Source organism: Babylonia areolata, chromosome 26 (assembly GCF_041734735.1).
Source record: "Babylonia areolata isolate BAREFJ2019XMU chromosome 26, ASM4173473v1, whole genome shotgun sequence".
NCBI classification, from domain to species: Eukaryota; Metazoa; Mollusca; class Gastropoda; order Neogastropoda; family Buccinidae; genus Babylonia; species Babylonia areolata.
The window spans coordinates 7,511,897-7,534,996 of record NC_134901.1 but is presented as its reverse complement, the minus strand read 5'-3'; the positions used below and the strand labels follow the sequence as shown (position 1 = coordinate 7,534,996).

The 23,100-nt window shown below is 46.3% G+C and overlaps 1 protein-coding gene across 1 annotated transcript in view; it reads right to left on the bottom strand.

Annotated features, from left to right (window-relative positions):
* Positions 1 to 125: 125 nt before the first annotated feature.
* LOC143300405 (calcium-transporting ATPase type 2C member 1-like) overlaps positions 126 to 23,100 on the bottom strand; it is a 52,471-nt gene continuing 29,496 nt past the window's right edge. Inside the window, exons 12-24 of the mRNA XM_076614044.1 lie at positions 22,646 to 22,729; positions 21,392 to 21,481; positions 20,386 to 20,490; positions 16,291 to 16,450; positions 14,598 to 14,768; positions 13,277 to 13,425; positions 11,249 to 11,415; positions 9,216 to 9,284; positions 7,965 to 8,081; positions 6,534 to 6,681; positions 4,594 to 4,689; positions 4,154 to 4,295; positions 126 to 2,411 (exon numbers count right to left, since the gene is read on the bottom strand). Coding sequence (XP_076470159.1) covers positions 2,275 to 2,411; positions 4,154 to 4,295; positions 4,594 to 4,689; positions 6,534 to 6,681; positions 7,965 to 8,081; positions 9,216 to 9,284; positions 11,249 to 11,415; positions 13,277 to 13,425; positions 14,598 to 14,768; positions 16,291 to 16,450; positions 20,386 to 20,490; positions 21,392 to 21,481; positions 22,646 to 22,729 — 1,635 coding nt within the window. The 3' untranslated portion in view covers positions 126 to 2,274. The remainder of the gene's footprint in view (positions 2,412 to 4,153; positions 4,296 to 4,593; positions 4,690 to 6,533; positions 6,682 to 7,964; positions 8,082 to 9,215; positions 9,285 to 11,248; positions 11,416 to 13,276; positions 13,426 to 14,597; positions 14,769 to 16,290; positions 16,451 to 20,385; positions 20,491 to 21,391; positions 21,482 to 22,645; positions 22,730 to 23,100) is intronic.

Below are 23,100 nucleotides of genomic sequence, written 5' to 3'. Positions count from 1 at the left end.
CAGGTGAGGGATCCTCCACACTGACTGCACAGTCACACGGCCAGGTGAGAGATCCTTCACACCACACTGACTGCACAGTCACACGGCCAGGTGAGAGATCCTCCACACCACACTGACTGCACAGTCACACGGCCAGGTGAGAGATCCTCCACACCACACTGACTGCACAGTCACACAGCCAGGTGAGGGATCCTCCACACCACACTGACTGCACAGTCACACGGCCAGGTGAGAGATCCTCCACACCACACTGACTGCACAGTCACACGGCCAGGTGAGGGATCCTCCACACCACACTGACTGCACAGTCACACAACTTGGTGAGGGATCCTCCACACCACACTGACTGCACAGTCACACAGCCAGGTGAGGGATCCTCCACACTGACTGCACAGTCACACGGCCAGGTGAGAGATCCTTCACACCACACTGACTGCACAGTCACACAGCCCGGTGAGGGATCCTCCACATCACACTGACTGCACAGTCACACGGCCAGGTGAGAGATCCTCCACACCACACTGACTGCACAGTCACACGGCCAGGTGAGGGATCCTCCACACCACACTGACTGCACAGTCACACGGCCAGGTGAGAGATCCTCCACACCACACTGACTGCACAGTCACACGGCCAGGTGAGAGATCCTTCACACCACACTGACTGCACAGTCACACAGCCAGCAGTTTGACCCCTCACTTTGTTCTGCTGCTCACTGCTCACGTTTATGTCCCTCATCATGTGTTTGTCATCATGTGTTTGTCCTGTTTGTCCTCGTGTTTGTTTTGTTTGTCATCATGTGTTTGTCCTAATGTCCATCATCATATTTGCCCTGTTTGTCATCATGTGTTTGTCCTAACTGTCATAATGTGTTTGTCATTGTGTTTGTTGTAAAATGTTTGCCACCACCAGCTTCTCATAGTGTGCTTGTCATAATTTTTATGTCAAACTCCGTTTGTTGTAATGTGTGTGTCATAATGTGCGACATGTGTTTCTCAAAGTGTGTTTGCTCTAATGTGTGTCATGTTCTGTTTGTCACATTGTCTTGTGTTTGTCATAATGTGTGTCATAACGCGTTTCTCATGGTGTGTTTGTGGCAATGCTGCACGAGTCATCAAGTGTTTGTCGTACTGTGTTAGTCACAGTGTTTGTCACGACGCGCATGTCATCCTGTGTTTATGGCAGTGTGTCAGTCAGTGTGTGCTCCCAGTCCAGCCCACCAACAGAGATCCCTCCATCAGATCATGTCAACAGCACACAGGTGTGTGAGAGATCTTCATCCTGTTGCTCTGCAGCTTCTTAAAATTCTTCTCCCCGCTAGACTGCAGCCTCCACCCAACATCATCATCCTACATCAAAAACACGCCAACAATCTTTGATCAGATGCAATAAAACATCAACAGACATGTTCAGTTTAAACAGCAATCACCATAAAAACATAATCCAGAATCCTGCTGCATCAACAGCCCTCATACAAACCCCACCAACAATATCAATTAAAGAGAACCAACCCAGTTACCAACGACCAGAACCTGTCCTGTAACGATCAACTGTCAACCAGAGAGCTCAGCATGCACCAGAAACCCCATCACAAGAAACCCGAAATATAATCTTTGATCCAAAAGTGCAGTAACATGGTGCACACAAAACGGTGCAGACATTCACACCACACGATGACCAAACAATGTGGAGTGGACAGGTCATCGTTGCTTCACTCACTCACTCTGTGAATTAAAGTCCAAAGACCCTGTGGAAAAGGGGCAAAGACTGCTGTCCTTCACAAGTCAAAAGAACACAGCACACACACACACACACACACACACACGGACAGATATACAACTTAAAAGGGTAGGGGGGAGGGGAAGGAGAGGGGGGGAGATTTACATTGATACATGTAAACCAACAAAAGTAATAACAAACCTATTCATGAAATATACTCTTAAAACATTCAAACAGATAATTATCAAAATATAGAAAAAAAACAAAACAAAACAGTACATCGATTTTCATTTTTGTATCATGGCAATATCAGACCAATGACTGATCTGCAGACACCAGGAAATGCTGAAAACCCTCTGAAGACGTAGCATCAGTCCCCTACCCACTGCTCACTGCACACACACACACAGCACACTGAGTGCTGGCCTTGACCGTCACCACCCCTACCCCCCACACCCCTGACACACGCACACACACACCACCCTCATTCACACACTTCTTGCCAGACCCCAGTGCCTCCAGCCAGTGACAGAAGCCACCATCTACCGTCCACTGCTATACTATATTGTCACCCTGGAAGAAACCAATCTCCTCTTCAGGCTGACTGGACTTGACTCTGGAGCGGGAAAACCATTTCCTGACCTCGGAGAAGATGAACACCGTGGAGGTGAGACACACCAGGAACACAATGTCTGCAACACAACACATAGCATGTAGCACACAACACATACAACGTGTAGTACACAACACACACATCACTTCGCATATAGCACACACAGGATGAAGCTATACAACTCTACAGTCCACTCCCCTACATAACTCTATAGTCCCCTCCCCTACATACCCTATAGTCCCCTCCCCTATACAACTCTATGCTCCCCTATATAACTCTACAGTCCCCTCCCCTATACAACTCTACACTCCCCTATATAACTCTACAGTCCCCTCCCCTATACAACTCTACAGTCCCCTATACAAATCTACAGCCCCCTCCCCTATACAACTCTACAGTCCCCTATACAACTCTACAGCCCCCTCCCCTATACAACTCTACAGTCCCCTCCCCTATACAACTCTACAGTCCCCTATACAACTCTACAGTCCCCTCCCCTATACAACTCCACAGTCCCCTATACAAATCTACAGTCCCCTTCCCTATACAACTCTACAGCCCCCTCCCCTATACAACTCTACAGTCCCCTTCCCTATACAACTCTACAGTCCCCTCCCCTATACAACTCTACAGCCCCCTTCCCTATACAACTCTACAGTCCCCTTCCCTATACAACTCTACAGTCCCCTCCCCTATACAACTCTACAGCCCCCTCCCCTATACAACTCCACAGTCCCCTCCCCTATACCCTAAAGTTCCCCTCCCCTATATAACTCTACAATCCCCTCCCCTATACAACTCTACAGTCCCCTCCCCTATACAACTCTACAGTCCCCTATAGAACTCCAGTCCCCTCCCCTATACAACTCTACAGCCCCCTCCCCTATACAACTCTACAGTCCCCTCCCCTATACAACTCTACAGTCCCCTATACAACTCTACAGCCCCCTCCCCTATACAACTCTACAGTCCCCTATACAACTCTACAGTCCCTCCCCTATACAACTCTACAGTCCCTCCCCTATACAACTCTACAGTCCCCTATACAACTCTACAGTCCCTCCCCTATACAACTCTACAGTCCCCTATACAACTCTACAGTCCCTCCCCTATACAACTCTACAGTCCCTCCCCTATACAACTCTACAGTCCCCAATACAACTCTACAGTCCCCTCCCCTATATAACCCTAAAGCTCCCCTCCCCTATATAACTCTACAGTCCCCTCCCCTATATAACTTTATAGTCCCCTCCCCTGAAAAACTACACAAAACATAACAGTGCCCTCCCTTACATAACCATACAACACAACAGTGCCCTCCCCTATAAAACTACACAACACAACAGTGACCTCCCCTACATAACTACACAACACAACAGCCCCCTCCCATAAATAACTACACAACACAACAGTGCCCTCCCCTATAAAACTACACAACACAACAGTGACCTCCCCTACATAACTCTATAGTCCCCTCCCCTGAAAAACTACACAACACAACAGTGCCCTCCCCTACATAACTACACAACACAACAGCCCCCTCCCATGAATAACTGCACAACACAACAGTGCCCCCCCCCCTCCACCCCTATATAACTACACAACACAACAGTCCCCTCCCCTATATAACTATACAACTCTACAGTCCCCTCCCCTACATAACTCTATAGTCCCCTCCCCTGAAAAACTACACAAACATAACAGTGCCCTCCCCTACATAACTATACAAAATAAAAGCCCCTTCCACTACAAAACTACACAACACAACAGCCCCCTCCCTCACACCCAGGCCGCAGGACAGGCGGGGTGGGTCATGCTGACCTGAGGGGGCCAGAGCCTCAGTCTGGAAGATGGCCTGCAGGGGAGGGAAGTAGATGACCAGCATCTGCCCCACCAGGGACCCCACCACCGCCAGCACAAACACCTTGTTGGTGAAGAAACCCACTTGGAAAATGGACTTGGACTGAAACACACACACACACACACACACACACACACACACACAGAGCAGTGCCACCATCATTAGTTTTGGAAGTGAGTCAGTAACTTTGTGTGGATGTATGTGTGTATGGGGGGAGGGAGTGGGGAAATGTGTGTGTGTGTGTGTGTGTGTGTGTAAAAGCATGCATGCATGGGTATGAGTGAAGGCATGTATTTATAAAGACAGGATCTTAATGTGATTGTAAACAGTTTATGAGGACTGCATGTGTGTTAATAGAATACAACGTCAAGACGACTTGCTGTCAAGAGGTCATACTGACCTGCGACCTGCTGCCCAAAGCGTTGAACATGTCGAAGAAGACAAAGCAGGTGAAGGTCATGGTCGTGTCCCTAGGGGTGATCTTGTCATCTTGCATCTGAAAACAGCGTACACAAATACACACACACACACACCTTGGTACAGCTGCCTCTTTTTCTGCACGGACAACTGAACACTCCTCACAAACAGCATGTCTTAACACCTGATCTACCTACCTACCACCACCCCTCTCACCCAGCCAGTACTCCTGAACTTATCCCCCCCCCCACCCTCCCAGACATTCCCCCTCCTTCCAACAAAACAACATGGTGGGGGCAGGGGACTGACACAGATGACCCCCTGGGGTCATTCAGGCTAACCCATAATGAACCCAGGGGGGAGTGGGGGCAGGGAGGAGGGGCGTAGTCTGAGACTGCTACACCACCCACCCAACCCCAACCGTGGGAAAGTACACAGAAGGGTGGACCACCCACCTCTCTCCACACACACACCCACCTCTCTCCACACACCTCTCTCCACACACACCCACCTCTCTCCACACACCTCTCTCCACACACACACACACACCTCTCTCCACACACACACACACCCACCTCTCTCCACACACCTCTCTCCACACACACACACACCCACCTCTCTCCAGAACACACACACACCTACCTCTCTCCACACACACACACACACCTCTCTCCACACACACTCACCTCTCTCCACACACGCACCCGCCTCTCTCCACATACCTCTCTCCACACACACACACCCACCTCTCTCCACACACACACCCACCTCTCTCCAGAACATACAAACGCCTCTCTCCAGAACACACACACCCACCTCTCTCCAGCACACCCACCTCTCTCCAGAACACACACACCCACCTCTGCAGCACACCTCTCTCCAGAACACACACCCACACCTCTCTCCAGAACACACACCCACCTCTCTCCGCACACACACACACACCCACCTCTCTCCACACACCTCTCTCCACACACGCACCCACCTCTCTCCACAACACACCCACCTCTCTCCACACACCTCTCTCCACACACACACACCCAACTCTCTCCACACACCTCTCTCCACACACGCACCCACCTCTCTCCCCACACCTCTCTCTACACACACACCCACCTCTCTCCACAACACACCCACCTCTCTCCACACACCTCTCTCCACACACGCACCCACCTCTCTCCCCACACCTCTCTCTACACACACACCCACCTCTCTCCACAACACACCCACCTCTCTCCACACACCTCTCTCCACACACACACACCCAACTCTCTCCACACACCTCTCTCCACACACCTCTCTCCACACACACACCCACCTCTCTCCACAACACACCCACCTCTCTCCACACACACACACTCACCTCTCTCCAGAACACACACCCACCTCTCTCCAGAACACACACCCACCTCTCTCCAGAACACACACACCCACCTCTCTCCACACACACACACATCTCTCTCCACAACACACAAACCCACCTCTCTCCAGAACACACACACCCACCTCTCTCCACACACACCGACCTCTCCAGAACACACACCCACCTCTCTCCAGAACACACACACACACCTCTCTCCAGAACACACACACACCTCTCTCCAGAACACACACCCATCTCTCTCCAGAACATACACACCTCCCTCCAGAACACACACGCCCACCTCTCTCCACACACACACCCACCTCTCTCCAGAACATACACACCTCTCTCCAGAACACACACACCCACCTCTCTCCAGCACACCCACCTCTCTCCAGAACACACACACACACCTCTCTCCAGAACACACACACACACACCTCTCCACACACACACACCCACCTCTCTCCAGAACACACACACCCCTCTCCAGAACACACAACACACACCTTTCTCCAGAACACACACACTCACACACTCCTCTCCACACACACACCCACCTCTCTCCAGAAGACCCAGAGCGTGCCACTGACGATGATGAGGGCAGAGGAAAGGACATTGATGATGAGACGTCGGGTGATGATGGGGTCGCCCACATGGCGAGGGGGCTGTTTGATGACGTCGTGGTCCACTGGCTCCACCCCCAAACTGCTCATTGGAGGGGAGGTGGCACCGTGCACAGCCAACATACACAGTCAGTCAGTCAGTCAGTCACAGTCAGTGCACAGCACACAGCAACCTTGTCACTACCACCACCAGCCACCACAATGATGACAAACTTCTGCTTTCACTGGCCAGTGATCCCATGTTCACTTGTATCAAATTAAATGAGCATGACTGTTTTCACCCCCATGTAGGCAGCCATACTCCATTTTCAGGGGTATGCATGCTGGGAGAGAGTGAGAGAGATGGCAACAGTGAAGTGTACTTAAGATGGGTCAGGTAGCAGGGGCGCCCCAGCCCTGAACGAGATGCAGGGACAACACTGACTGCGGACATGGGGGGCAAAGGCCCCTGAAAGTATAGGATTTTTTTTTTTTACCCTATTACAGGCAAAGTCTGGCCTCTCCTGGCGTGTTTCCAGAGGGCTTTCCTCATTTATATACAAGTACAGAAAGGATCTCTCATTCTTGTATTGTCTGAGCACAGTTCACAGTGCACAGTTTGGTTGTGAATAAAACTGCTACTCTACATGTCACCCCCTGTATCAGCAACATAAGTAAGCGCCTTTTTGTGATTTACATGCTTTTGAAATGATTGCTACCATGCGTTCTCGCAGTCAAACAAGAACGTTGAGTGAACGCAATCTTCAAACAGAATGGAAGTCTGTTGCACAGCGAGTCATTATTCTCTTTGGGTTAAACTCTACCACAGCAAGTTCCTTCGTTTCAGGATGGAAACTGTGGAATGAAATACTCATCGACACAGTGAAGTGATTTTTTACAAGATTACTCACTATTGCAGAGCTCTACAGTATACCCTAAGATTTTCTCAACAGATTTGTGTGATTTCATAATGACCTGTCCGCCTCTTGAAAACAAGGATTTCCATTTAAATATGGAATATTTCCACCTCTGATGTGTGTATGTGTGTGTATGTACATACACACACACACACACACACACATATATATATATCTTTTTTTTTTATAGTGTTTTTGAAGAAAGAGATTGAACAATAAATCCAGGTGATGATGCTCCTGCTTTCCACAATCAGGGGACGATAATAAAAATCAGTCTTGGTCTGACTTTTCAAACTTATAAGCTAAGTTAAGTTAGCACATGTTGCGCCATCTGGTCAGCCCTTCTAGCTTGTGCGGCATCCATTTTTTAATCTTGGGACTCTGAGAATTACTACATATCTGCAAACACATGTACACAACACACACACACAAATAAACACACACACATAACACACAAACACACACACACCTCTGCGCAGGAGGCCCATCCATGATGATGTTAATCCACAGGATCTGCATGGCGTTCAGAGGGTTTGGCAGTCGCAGCAGTGTGGACACCGCGATCAGTGACAACGCTGCAATGCTCCTGACATACAGCACAGCACACCACACATCATCACACAATGCTCCTGACACACAGCACACCACAACACATCATCACACAATGCTCCTGACACACAGCACACCACAACACATCATCACACAATGCTCCTGACACATGGCACACCACATCATCACACAATGCTCCTGACACATGGCACACCACAACACATCATCACACAATGCTCCTGACACATGGCACACCACGACACATCATCACACAATGCTCCTGACACACAGCACACCACAACACATCATCACACAATGCTCCTGACACACAGCACACCACAACACATCATCACACAATGCTCCTGACACACGGCACACCACAACACATCATCACACAATGCTCCTGACACACAGCACACCACAACACATCATCACACAATGCTCCTGACACACAGCACACCACAACATCACACAATGCTCCTGACACACAGCACACCACAACACATCATCACACAATGCTCCTGACACACAGCACACCACAACACATCATCACACAATGCTCCTGACACACAGCACACCACAACACATCATCACACAATGCTCCTGACACACAGCACACCACAACACATCATCACACAATGCTCCTGACACATGGCACACCACCACAAAATCATCATCACACACATTCACACCACTTTTGTCATCAAACTAGTGTTCTTTTGCACAGGAACATATATGACTTTCTTTTTGATGAATATAGAATGTACAAGAAGCCAAGAACATTAAATCTGAAATACAGAGCATTTCACAAATAAACCAGCTTCCACGGTTTAAGGTTTCCGTTTTGGCATGTTTCTTTTTAAATACTAAACATCAAATTACCTTCTTTTCTAAACAACACAGATAAAACTATTAAGTATTACAACATCTCACCCAATTTTCAACTCATCTTGACATTAGTGTATATATGTACCATTCAATGCACTTCAAAAAAAAAAAAAAAAAAAAAAAAAGAAAAAGAGAGGGAGAGGAAGAGGGCAAACTGAATGTGATTACTTTCTTAAAACTGTAGAACTCTTTATGCTCCAGCATTTATGTGTTTGTGAGTGTGACCACATGCATGTATGCATGCGTGCTCTTTGTATTTCCCCCCAAAACAAACCACACTTACGTGCTCATCTGAAATCGGACAAAATTTCTGATGTTGTAGAAAATCCCCTTTCCTTCCTCAATAGCGTTCCTGAAACATTGTAAACAGTGATGGAACAAGCAGTCACAACTGATAATTTCACCCATACACTCACACACACAACTGATCACAACATACTCACATCTATTTGTTCACAACACACACACACACACACGTATGCTCAGAGACAGAGAGCAGGTCCTAGTGCCTCTCCCCCTTTCACTCACTGTCCCACCTCCACACACTTCACCACCATCTCGCACCCTGGAGCATCAGGGGAGTGAAGTCTTCTTTCTGTAATGCTCAGCCAAACAAGACTGTGTGGTATTTGGACGTACAGTATACATAAAAAACACACCAAAAAACAAAAAAAAAACCCCACCACCAGCATGTGTTCTTTGACATACACTGCGCTTCAACAATGCAATAAACAGCTCATCTAAACCTCACACGCATTCTTGTTAGAAACATGAGCAAATATGTATTTTTTTTAAAGTGTTTTACACTCAGTATTTTCCAGAGTATGACAATGACTTTATAAAACTGATTTTTAGAATAACTAAATTATTCTGTTATAACTAAGTGACCCATAGATAGTTTTCTGGTTTTGAACCGGATTGTAAGGCCAAATTGTTACTGTCACTGTCAATGGTATTACTGTCATGGTTATTGCCATTGTTATTATTGTCAGTCATTGTCAGTTGCTGACATTGTGTGTTTTCAGCACTGTACTTTTTTTTTTGCGTTGTCATGGCTGTGTGCACAGACCTCATCAATCTTCGGATCCTGACGTACTGCCAAGAAGAACATCGTCATTACTCACAGAATGGTCGTGAAGTCGTCACTGTCACTGTCATCACTATGGTGAAGTTGTCACTGTCATCACTATCACTACTTATAGAATGGTGGTGGCGTCATCACTGTCATCACTATGGTGAAGTTGTCACTGTCATCGGTGAAGTCATCCCTGTCACTATCACTATGGTGAAGTTGTCACTGTCATCACTATCACTACTCACAGAATGGTGGTGAAGTCGTCACTGTCATCACTATGGTGAAGTTGTCACTGTCACTGTCATCACTATCACTACTCACAGAATGGTGGTGGAGTCGTCACTGTCATCACTATGGTGAAGTTGTCACTGTCACTGTTATCACTATGGTGAAGTTGTCACTGTCACCACTATCACGACTCACAGAATGGTGGTGGAGTCATCACTATGGTGAAGTTGTCACTGTCACTGTCATCACTATCACTACTCACAGAATGGTGGTGAAGTCGTCACTGTCAATACTATGGTGAAGTTGTCACTGTAACTGTCATCACTATCACTACTCACAGAATGGTGGTGAAGTCGTCACTGTCATCACTATGGTGAAGCTGTCACTGTCATCACTATCACTACTCACAGAATGGTGGTGAAGCTGTCACTGTCATCACTATCACTACTCACAGAATGGTGGTGAAGTCGTCACTGTCAATACTATGGTGAAGTTGTCACTAACTGTCATCACTATCACTACTCACAGAATGGTGGTGAAGTCGTCACTGTCATCACTATGGTGAAGTTGTCACTGTCACTGTCATCACTATGGTGAAGTCGTCACTGTCACTGTCATCACTATCACTACTCACAGAATGGTGGTGGAGTCATCACTGTCATCACTATACTGAAGCTGTCACTGTCATCACTATCACTACTCACAGAATGGTGGTGGAGTCGTCACTGTCATCACTATGGTGAAGCTGTCACTGTCATCACTATCACTACTCACAGAATGGTGGTGAAGTCGTCACTGTCAATACTATGGTGAAGTTGTCACTGTAACTGTCATCACTATCACTACTCACAGAATGGTGGTGAAGTCGTCACTGTCATCACTATGGTGAAGTTGTCACTGTCATCACCATGGTGAAGTCGTCACTGTCACTGTCATCACTATCACTACTCACAGAATGGTGGTGGAGTCATCACTATATTGAAGCTGTCACTGTCATCACTATCACTACTCACAGAATGGTGGTGAAGTCGTCGTCCACCAGGATCATGTCTGCGGCCTCCTTGGACACGTCGGTGCCGGACAGTCCCATGGAGATGCCGATCTCTGCACTCTTCAGCGCCACTGCGTCATTCACCCCATCCCCCGTCATACCCACCACCATCCCATTCTCCTGTAACGCCTGCAACACCACCACAGTCAGTCATCACCTGTAACACCACCACAGTCAGTTATCACCTGTAACTTCACCACAATCACCTGTAACACCACCACAGTCAGTCACCACCTGTAACACCACCACAGTCAGTTATCACCTGTAACTTCACCACAATCACCTGTAACACCACCACAGTCAGTCACCACCTGTAACACCACCACAGTCAGTTATCACCTGTAACTTCACCACAATCACCTGTAACACCACCACAGTCAGTCATCACCTGTAACACCACCACAGTCAGTCATCACCTGTAACACCACCACAGTCAGTCATCACCCGTAACTTCACCACAATCACCTGTAACACCACAGTCAGTCATCACCTGTAACATCACCACTATCACCTGTAACACCACAGTCAGTCATCACCTGAAACACCACCACAGTCAGTCATCACCTGAAACACCACCACAGTCAGTCATCACCTGTAACACCACCACAATCACCTGTAACATCACCACAGTCAGTCATCACCTGTAACACCACCACAATCACCTGTAACACCACCACAGTCAGTCATCACCTGTAACTTCACCACAATCACCTGTAACATCACCACAGTCAGTCATTACCTGTGACTTCACCACAATCACCTGTAACTACCTGTAACTTCACCACAATCACCTGTAACACCACCACAGTCAGTCATCACCTGTAACATCACCACAGTCACTCATCACCTGTAACACCACCACAGTCAGTCATCACCTGTAACTTCACCACAATCACCTGTAACATCACCACAGTCAGTTATCACCTGTACCTTCACCACAGTCAGTCATCACCAGTAACATCACCACAGTCAGTCACCACCTGTAACACCACCAGTCACTCATCACCTGTAACACCACCACAGTCAGTCATCATCACCTGTAACATCACCAGTCACTCATCACCTGTAACATCACCAGTCACTCATCACCTGTAACACCACCACAGTCAGTCATCATCACCTGTAACACCACCACAGTCAGTCATCATCACCTGTAACATCACCAGTCACTCATCACCTGTAACACCACCACAGTCAGTCATCATCACCTGTAACATCACCAGTCACTCATCACCTGTAACATCACCACAGTCACTCATCACCCACAACTTTACCACAATCACCTGTAACATCACCACAGTCAGTCATCACCTGGTGGTGCTTACCTTGACAATCTCTCCCCCCACCCCACCATGACCACATCAACCATCACTGGTGGTGCTTACCTTGACAATCTCCCCCCCCCCACCCCCAACCATGACCACATCAACCATCACTGGTGGTGCTTACCTTGACAATCTCTCCCCCCACCCCCACCCCCCCACCATGACCACATCAACCATCACTGGTGGTGCTTACCTTGACAATCTCTCCCCCCACCCCCACCCCCCCCGACCATGACCACATCAACCATCACTGGTGGTGCTTACCTTGACAATCTCCCCCCCCCCCTCCCCTGACCATGACCACATCAACCATCACTGGTGGTGCTTACCTTGACAATCTCTCCCCCCACCCCCACCTCCCCGACCATGACCACATCAACCATCACTGGTGGTGCTTACCTTGACAATCTCCCCCACCCCCTCCCCCGACCATGACCACATCAACCATCACTGGTGGTGCTTACCTTGACAATCTCCCCCACCCCCTCCCCCGACCATGACCACATCAACCATCATTGGTGGTGCTTACCTTGACAATCTCCCCACCCCCTCCCCCCACCATGATCACATCAACCATCACTGGTGGTGCTTACCTTGACAATCTCCCCCACCCCCTCCCCCCTCAACCCACCATGACCACATCAACCATCACTGGTGGTGCTTACCTTGACAATCTTCAGTTTGTGGCGGGGCGTGGTGCGGTAGAAGATGCCCACCTGCCAGATGATGCGCCGCAGGTGGTCAATGTCCATGGAGTCCAACTCCTCCCCAGAGACAGCAATGCAGCCAGGGGCGTACAGACCCAGCCTAGCTCCTGACGTCCATGACAATGATGATGATAATGAATGACATTTGTACAGAGGGTGATACAGCCAGGGGCGTACAGACCCAGCCTAGCTCCTGACGTCCATAACAATGATAATGAATAACATTGGTACAGATCAGTTCTGGAGGTATAGTTGGATCCAGTGCACTAGCAATCACCCATTCACCCAAAGTAACTTAACCACACTCAACCATACACACACAGAGCAGAATACAGCTCAAATCAACAGTGAGAATGAAATCACAAAAACACCTCCCAGAACAGATGAGTTTTTAGCTGGAATTTGAACAGAGGGAGCGTCAACTGGTGCCGAAGACCGACAGGCAGCGAACTCCAGACAATGGGAGCACAGGGACTAAAAACAACAACACACACACATGGGTGGGAGTGACTGAAAAGTTGAGGGTCTGAAGCAAAGTGTGTCTGAACACTACTGTGACTGCCCCAACCCCAACCCTGTCTGCCTGCAAGCCTCAGCCTGCCTCCAACACACTACAACTAAACTACTACCTGTAAAAAAATTCACTACCTTCCTATGCCCAGCCCTGGACACAGTGAACATGAATTCATTACCTTCCTATGCCCAGCCCTGGACACAGTGAACATGAATTCACTACCTTCCTATGCCCAGCCCTGGACACAGTGAACATGAATTCACTACCTTCCTATGCCCAGCCCTGGACACAGTGAACATGAATTCACTACCTTCCTATGCCCACACCTGGACACAGTGAAAATGAGTTCACTGCCCCAATAGCCGTAAAAGACTATTGGATCTTTCATCTTTTTTTTTTTTTTTTTTTTGGTGAATGCAAAAAACACAGTACAGACCTGTCAGAAACTCTTCCATCAGCTTGAGTAGCATTTTGCAAAGGTGCTTTACTTATGAAATAAAATTGTTAAAAAATTGGAGAAGGGACTGAAACCCTTCAAAGACAGCTACAGATCACATACGTAAGTTTCAGTGAGTGAGGAACAGGCACAACACACTGTTACTGTGGAATTCCATTCTGACAGTAACAGACAGCCACAAACAGAACGAAAACAGAACAGCCCACTAAAAGGTCAGAGAATATGTTGTGTGTGAGTGTTTGTGTGTGTGTGCATGTGTGTATGTACGCATGGGTGTGTGTGTGTGTGTGTGTGCGAGTGTCACTCACCAATGCTCTTTGCGGTCTGCTCGGCGTCTCCGGTGAGCATTTTGATGTTGACGCCAGACCCCATCAGAGTGTAGATGGCATCGCTGACCCCCTCACGGGGTGGGTCAATGATGCCAACCATGCCCGCAAAGGTCATGCTGTTCATGTCTCCTCCGTATGCCATGCCCAGCACTGAAAACACACCAACCCCCACACACTCGTACAGGTCAAAGTGAAAGTAGCCACCCACAAACACAGAAAAACAACAAGAGGAAGAGAAAGAAAACCTACACCATGGATGTCAACCACACTGACCCCCGAGGTCTGACATGGAAGTCCGGATGAAACGAGCTGTGCTCATGTCCTGAGGTGTTGTCTCCCCTGAGATCACATCATATTTACCGCACAGTGCTCTGTGTTGTTCGGTTGAACTGCAGTTCTCATCACCACTGATTTTAACTCCTAGGCTGCCTATATGACGAGATAACTCATCATGGCAAGCATGTATGCTTCGCTGCCACAATGACGAAATAACTCGTCATCAAAATATTCTGACTTTTCCCTGGTTTGCATTCACATCATTGACAAATATAGTGGTAACTTTAGCCTGGGGAATCTTTCTAGATTCTATTCATAGCTAGAAACCCCATCTACGTCATGAAGCACTCCTTTATTTAAACATTTTGGTTGGGTCGCTGTCCCAGTGTTTGCCTGAATTCTCTCCTTGCTCGCTCAACAAAATGTCGGACTGATGCCGTGCTCAAGACATGCGATCGTGACAAACTAAATCAACCAAGATTTCTTTCTTTAGCTGATGCTCAGAAAGAATTGAAGCGTAAATTCGAAGGAGAAGACAGTAATGAACATGTATAGGACGATTTGATAGAAAATAAAGGGAGCAATCAAGAGAGTGGCCAAGATACGACTATCAGTGAGTTATGCCAGCTGCATAGATGTTAGCAGACGACAGAACATGACCGAATTATTAGCAGGAAACAGTGTGAGCGATATTCTTGGAACTCAGCCAACGCGGTCTGATGAGAACTGGATCAAGTGACCGTGTAAGAGGGGTGAAGAGGAGGGGGGTGGAGACTGAGGGGGCGTGGCCTCACATCCATATTATCACTTGGAGAAGTCACAATGCATTGTGTATCTATCTCTTAATATATATATATATATATATATATATATTGTGGTTGTTCTAGTATGATTTTGTGTGTTTTCAGATATCCATTTGTCCAGAAAATATGATATCTTTGTGCAAATTACCTGACTAATGTTTGTAATGAACAAGTTGAAAATGTGACAAAAAACAAAACACTGATTTCAAAATAACAGCATGTCACTAAAAATAAATAAAATGGGAAAACAGCATGTGTTTTGTATTCTTTATTCATTTACCTTCCAGAAAATATTTTCTTTTATGGGTCTTTCTCCAATAACAAAGAGCACAGAATTTTTGGAAAATGTATACCCTTTTTTTTGTGAAAAAAACCCTGGCAAATAGATTTTACTTAAAATTTATTTTCCTGGCAGTGAAAGGGTTAAGGACAAAACCAAAGACATAAACAAAAGCAAAAAAAAAAAAGCTTAATCACTCATACTCACACACTGTCAGTGCTCACGCACACACTCTGAGCTCTCTCCCTCTCACACACAACCCCCCTACACACACACATATGAACCCCCCAACCCACACACACCCCACCCCCACCTCTGAGGCCCATGGTGCCCAGGTGAGTGGCCTGTTTCCCGTAGTTGTTGAGGTGCGACTCCTGCAGGGGCAACGACTCTCCCGCCGAAGACATGTAACGACTGCACCGCTGCAACACGTTCTCCACCGCCCCCTTCATGAAGTACTCCCCTCGCTGCGACTGAAAACACCACACACGTCCAGTATGAAGGCGATGGCAGAGCGTGTGGACAGATCCTTAATACGCTACACAGCTGCTACTAAAAAAAAAACACCACACATGTTCCACATCAAGGCGATGGCAGAACGTGTGGACAGATCCCCAATACACTACACAGCTGCTACTAAAAAAAACACCACACATGTTCCATATCAAGGCGATGGCAGAGTGTGTGGATAGATCCTTAATATGCTACACAGCTGCTGTTTAAAAAAACACCACACATGTTCCATATCAAGGCGATGGCAGAGTGTGTGGATAGATCCTTAATATGCTACACAGCTGCTGTTTAAAAAAACACCACACATGTTCCATATCAAGGCGATGGCAGAGCGTGTGGACAGATTCTTAATACGCTACACAGCTGCTACTAAAAAAAACACACATGTTCCATATCAAGGCGATGGTGGACATGTGGACAGATCATTAATACCCTACACAGCTGCTGTTTAAAAAAACACCACACATGTTCCATATCAAGGCGATGGCAGAGTGTGTGGGCAGATCCTTAATACGCTACACAGCTGCTATTCAAAAAAACACCACACATGTTCCATATCAAGGCGATGGCAGAGTGTGTGGGCAGATCCTTAATACGCTACACAGCTGCTGTTTAAAAAAAACACCACACATGTTCCATATCAAGGCGATGGCAGAGTGTGTGGGCAGATCCTTAATACGCTACACAGCTGCTATTCAAAAAAACACCACACATGTTCCATATCAAGGCGATGGCAGAGCGTGTGGGCAGATCCTTAATACGCTACACAGCTGCTATTCAAAAAAACACCACACATGTTCCATATCAAGGCGATGGCAGAGTGTGTGGGCAGATCCTTAATACGCCACACAGCTGCTATTTAAAAAAAAAACCCACCACACATGTTCCATATCAAGGCGATGGCAAAGCGTGTGGACAGATCCTTAATACGCTACACAGCTGCTACTAAAAAAAAACACCAGACATGTTCCATATCAAGGCAATGGCAAAGCGTGTGGACAGATCCTTAATACGCTACACAGCTGCTACTAAAAAAAAAACACCAGACATGTTCCATATCAAGGCGATGGCAAAGCGTGTGGACAGATCCTTAATACCCTACACAGCTGCTATTCAAAAAAACACCACACATGTTCCATATCAAGGCGATGGCAGAGTGTGTGGGCAGATCCTTAATACGCTACACAGCTGCTATTCAAAAAAACACACATGTTCCATATCAAGGCGATGGTGGACATGTGGACAGATCATTAATACCCTACACAGCTGCTGTTTAAAAAAAACACCACACATGGTCAATATCAAGGCCATGGAATAGAGTGTGCACATATCCTTAATACACTATACAGCTGCTGTTTTAAAAAATTAATTTTACAAAAAAAAAAAAAAAAAAAGGGTGGGCAGAAGCTTGACGTTGACATTAACCCAACCTGCTTGTCAGGCGTTGACAACCTATCCTAGGTTTGTGTCACACGAAAAATAAACAAGAAAACAAATACATAAAAATATACCGTAGAGAAAGATACATACATAGTGAAGAGCAAGGTATGCAGACAGAAAACCCCACATCACACAAGTTACCGCAGTCTCACAATACACATCACACATGAAGTGATGGCCTAGTGGTAAAGCAGCAGAATCTGAGTGCAAAGGTTCGAATCCCACACTCACCAGTATTTTCTCCCTCTCTACTAGGCACTGAGTGGTGGTCTGGATGCCAGTCATTTAGATGAGATGATAAACTGAGGTCTCATGTGCAGCATGCACTTTGCACACATGAAAGAACCCATAGGAACAAAAAGGTTGACCCTGGCAAAATTCTATAGAAAAATGCATTTTGAAAGGAATAATGAATCCACTTGCAGGCAAAACAAGGGTGGTGCTGTACTGAAGTGACGCACTCTCCCTGGGGAGAGCGGCCCAAATTCTAGAAATCTGTTGTGACAGAGTAAAACAATGTAATACAGTAAGTCACCATGGTCTACAATCACCAGCATGCGTGAAGGGACATTAACTCTCTTCGGAAAATGTATTCGGATTCGGGCGAAGGAATGGAATAGCATTCTTCGAAAGTAAAATTCCATCACGCGCTGTACACGTGATTTTGTGATTAGCCAAGCAGAGTGCGCTATTCTGGGTCACTCCACAATCGAACAGTATGACTGGTCAGCCTGGCATGTGTGGCCTGTCTCGCACACACGCTGACAAAGTCACTGACCGGTCGTCTGCTCGCGTGCCAGCCTGTTAGCAAAGCGGGCTCTTCTAAGAATGTTGTGAAGCGAACAAGGCAGTGACGGCAACGTTTTAGGGTTGCCGGAGTACTTGAAATGCTACAAACTGAAGGGTCGGACATTGAAGAGGTGGATGATGATGAAGAAGAAAGCGAATTTAATGCAGAAAGCGAGCATGGGTATGGTGATTCGGGGTGGAAAATTGGCAGTATTTTCTACATATGGCAAAACTGTAAAAATAAGATGAGAAATTTGATTATTTTATATGTACTAGCTCAACACGTAATAAACCAGTTCTGAAAGTTTCATTTTCTACACAGTATTCTGTATTTTTTCCAAACCCTTACAAATGGGCCGTCTGTGGGGAAAAGCAAAGGAGAAAACTTGTCGTCCTGAGTGAGTTAAATAAAATTCTTCACTCTGAAAACCCCTGCCCCTTCCTTCCACTCTCACTTCACTCAACATCAACACTGCAGTGTACTCACAGACCACAGTGAGCATGCTTGCACACACAAACACACACTGACAGAGAGAGAATGGAGTAAAAGAGCTCAAGCAGAAAAGTGACTCAAGAGTGACCCAAAATGTGACAAGTTCAGCTGTCATCCAACATGACCTAATATGTGACAAGTTCAGTTGTCATCCAACATGACCTACCATGTGACAAGTTCAGTTGTCATCCAATGTGACCTGCCATGTGACAAGTTCAGTTGTCATCCAACATGACCTACCATGTGACAAGTTCAGCTGTCATCCAACATGACTTACCATGTGACAAGTTCAGCTGTCATCCAACATGACCTACCATGTGACAAGTTCAGTTGTCATCCAACATGACCTACCATGTGACAAGTTCAGCTGTCATCCAACACGACCTACCATGTGACAAGTTCAGTTGTCATCCAATGTGACCTACCATGTGACAAGTTCAGTTGTCCGAAATGACCGAAAATGTGACAAGTTCAGTTGTCATCCAACATGACCTACCATGTGACAAGTTCAGTTGTCCGAAATGACCTACCATGTGACAAGTTCAGTTGTCATCCAACATGACCTACCATGTGACAAGTTCAGTTGTCATCCAACATGACCTACCATGTGACAAGTTCAGTTGTCATCCAACACGACCTGATATGTGACAAGTTCAGTTGTCATCCAACATGACCTACCATGTGACAAGTTCAGTTGTCAACCAACATGACCTAATATGTGACAAGTTCAGTTGTCATCCAACATGACCTACCATGTGACAAGTTCAGTTGTCATCCAACATGACCTAATATGTGACAATTTCATTTGTCATCCAACATGACCTAATATGTGACAAGTTCAGCTGTCATCCAACATGACCTAATATGTGACAGGTTCAATTGTGATTCAACATAACCAACTCTCCCTACCCAAATACTCCCACTGACCATAAACTGCTAAAAAAAAAAGATCACTAAAGCCTGAATTCTGACCTGATCAACTCAAATCAACCTTTTTTTTTTATATATATTTTTTTTTTACATAATGACCTGGCAATATTTGCAATCACTGTCAGTTGTAAGCAGTGAGCAATGAGTTTTAATCAGGACTGACATCCCCAGGAAGGCAGTTATGTCACAATGACTCACACTGACACACATTCTGCAACACAACACACACACACACACACAGACCTGTCCGTTGTTGGGGCAGCATTTCACGGCCATGAACTTGGTCTCTGAACTGAACGGCCATTCCTGCAGTCGCGTGTAGTTGGCGCGGCTCTTGTGAACCCCAGCCTGACAACACGTCACACACATCATCACACACGTCTCACACCAAGTGAACATGCACGCAACTATGCCTTTCACCATGTACCAACTCACAAGTAACTCTAGCACTATAACGCCATTACTCAGTGAAACTTGCCAGTACATAATACAGAGAAAACGAAAAGAAAACAGATTTTATTAGAGATTAAAAGTTCATCAGTACCCTCTCGCTCATCAGTCTGAATCATCACTACCATCCAGCCCGAAAAAATCCAAACTCAGTCTGATAAGAAGAGTTAACAAATGTCAAAAGGTAGTGATGTTAACTTGTGCTAAGCGTGGTCTGCACAATGTCAACAAGCAGTGATGTTGACTGTTGTGTGTGTGTGGTTTGTGCAATCACTGTATAATGTCTGTACAATGACAGTATAATGTCTGTACAATGACAGTATAATGTAGTACAATGTACAATGTCTGTACAATGACAGTATAATGTCAGTACAATGTACAATGTCTGTACAATGACAGTATAATGTCTGTACAATGACAGTATAATGTCTATACAATGTACAATGACAGTATAATGTCTGTACAATGAAAGTACAATGTCTGTACAATATACAATGTCTGTACAATAACAGTATAATGTCTGTACAATGTATAATGTCTGTACAATGACTGTTTTATGTATGTTCAATGTATAATCTCTGTACAATGACTGTATAATGTCTGCGCAACGTACAATGTCTGTACAATGACAGTATAATGTCTGTACAATGTACAATGTCTGTACAATGTTTGTACAATGTCAACAAACTCTGACAGTGACTGGTGTGTGTGTGTGTGTGTGTGTGTGTGTGTGTGTGTGTGTGTGTTCTGTACAATGTCTGTACAACGTCAGCCAGCAGTAACGACTAGATTTGCTGACCTTGGCAGCAGCAGCCAGCAGCGCCCCCTCTGTGGGCTGTCCCCTCAGTCCCTCTGACGTGATGTCCGCATTGTTACACACACACCCCACCTGCACACAGTCAAGCCTTCACTGTGCCTTCAGTCCTGCTGCCTGCAGAGAGGATCTGTGCATCAACTAAGTCTAACGTCACAATTCTCGCCACTCTATGAAAAAACACCGACTATAAATTTGAAAATCATTAAACCAGCAATTCCAATCTGTCAAGAAAAGGCCTGAAAATATTTGAATATTTGCTGACAGGAAGGTGCCAGAATGGTTGACTCTAATCTGCCAGTACAGAGTTCGAATCCTGCTCTCGCCCTTTCTCCCAAATCTGACTGGAAAATCAAACTGAGTGACTAGTCATTCAGATGAGACGATATTCTGAGGTCCTGTGTGCAGCATGTACTTGACGCACTGAAAAAGAACCCATGGCAACGAGAGTATTGTCCTCTGGCAAAATTCTGCAGAAGGAATCCACTCTGATAGGTACACAAAGATATTTATGTGCGCTCAAGGCCTGACTAAGCAGGTTGGGTTATGCTGCTGGTCAGACATATGCCTAGTAGATGTGGTGTAGCGTATATGGATTTGTCCGAACGCAGTGATGCCTCCTTGTGAAACTGAAAATGACATGCAGACAAACATGAATATGACTTGAATAAGTGATATTCAAAAATGGTTAGGGTGACAAATACTTAGCAAGTAAATATTTCTGCCACGGATTGCTGTGGGTGGGATATTCCATTCTAAGATCATTACCACTCGCACAAACACACAAGCACACACACACACACACACACTCAGAGGTTTAATAGTGTTAATACTGTTGACACTATAGACTCAGTTTGCTGGTTAGACCTCTGAGCTGACAGCTGTCTTCTCCACAAATGTAGACATCATATCAACAACTGTCTGAGCAATATGTGCAACACAGTGGTGATGACTCAATTCATTCTTTTTAATTCTTTTCTTTTTCAGCGTTTCTTTATTAATAAAATGTGGAAGAAACCCACAGCAGCTGTTTCTCTGGACAACTGCCAGACACTTGTGACACACTGGAGCAGTGACCTTGACGACAGAACACCCGGCTTGGATTCCAGGCTTCCGGATTCAACTCTGTTCCAAGTGTCAGCACAGCGATGACCCATGAAACATCATCAATCTTCCCCCCCCCCACCCCCCCTCAAGACTACTCAATGTTCCCCAGGGACAGAGGAAAAGAGCACTCACCTCCAGCAGTTTGTACATGGAATGAGTGATGTCCCCTTCTGCAGGAATGATGTTTCCTGGGCCATCATAGCCAACCCCTGTTACCTGTCAACACACAATGTCACCTCCTCTTACCTGTGTGGCAGTGTCGGTCAACTGTCAACATGTTCCATGTCAACCTCGGTTACCTGTCAACATCTGTTCTCTGTCAACACCTGGTAGTTGCCAACATCTGTTAACTGTCAAAATACGTTCTGTCAACCTCTGTTTTCTGTCAACCTCAACACCTGTTTCCCATCTTCACCTGTTCTCCATCAACCTGTGTTCTCTGTCAACATCTGTTCTCCATCAACCTGTTCACTGTCAACCTCTGTTCTCTGTCAACACATGCTCTCCATCAACCTCTGTTCTCCATCAACACCTGTTCTCAATCAACCTATGTTCTTTGTCAACACCTGTTCTCTGTCAAAACCTGT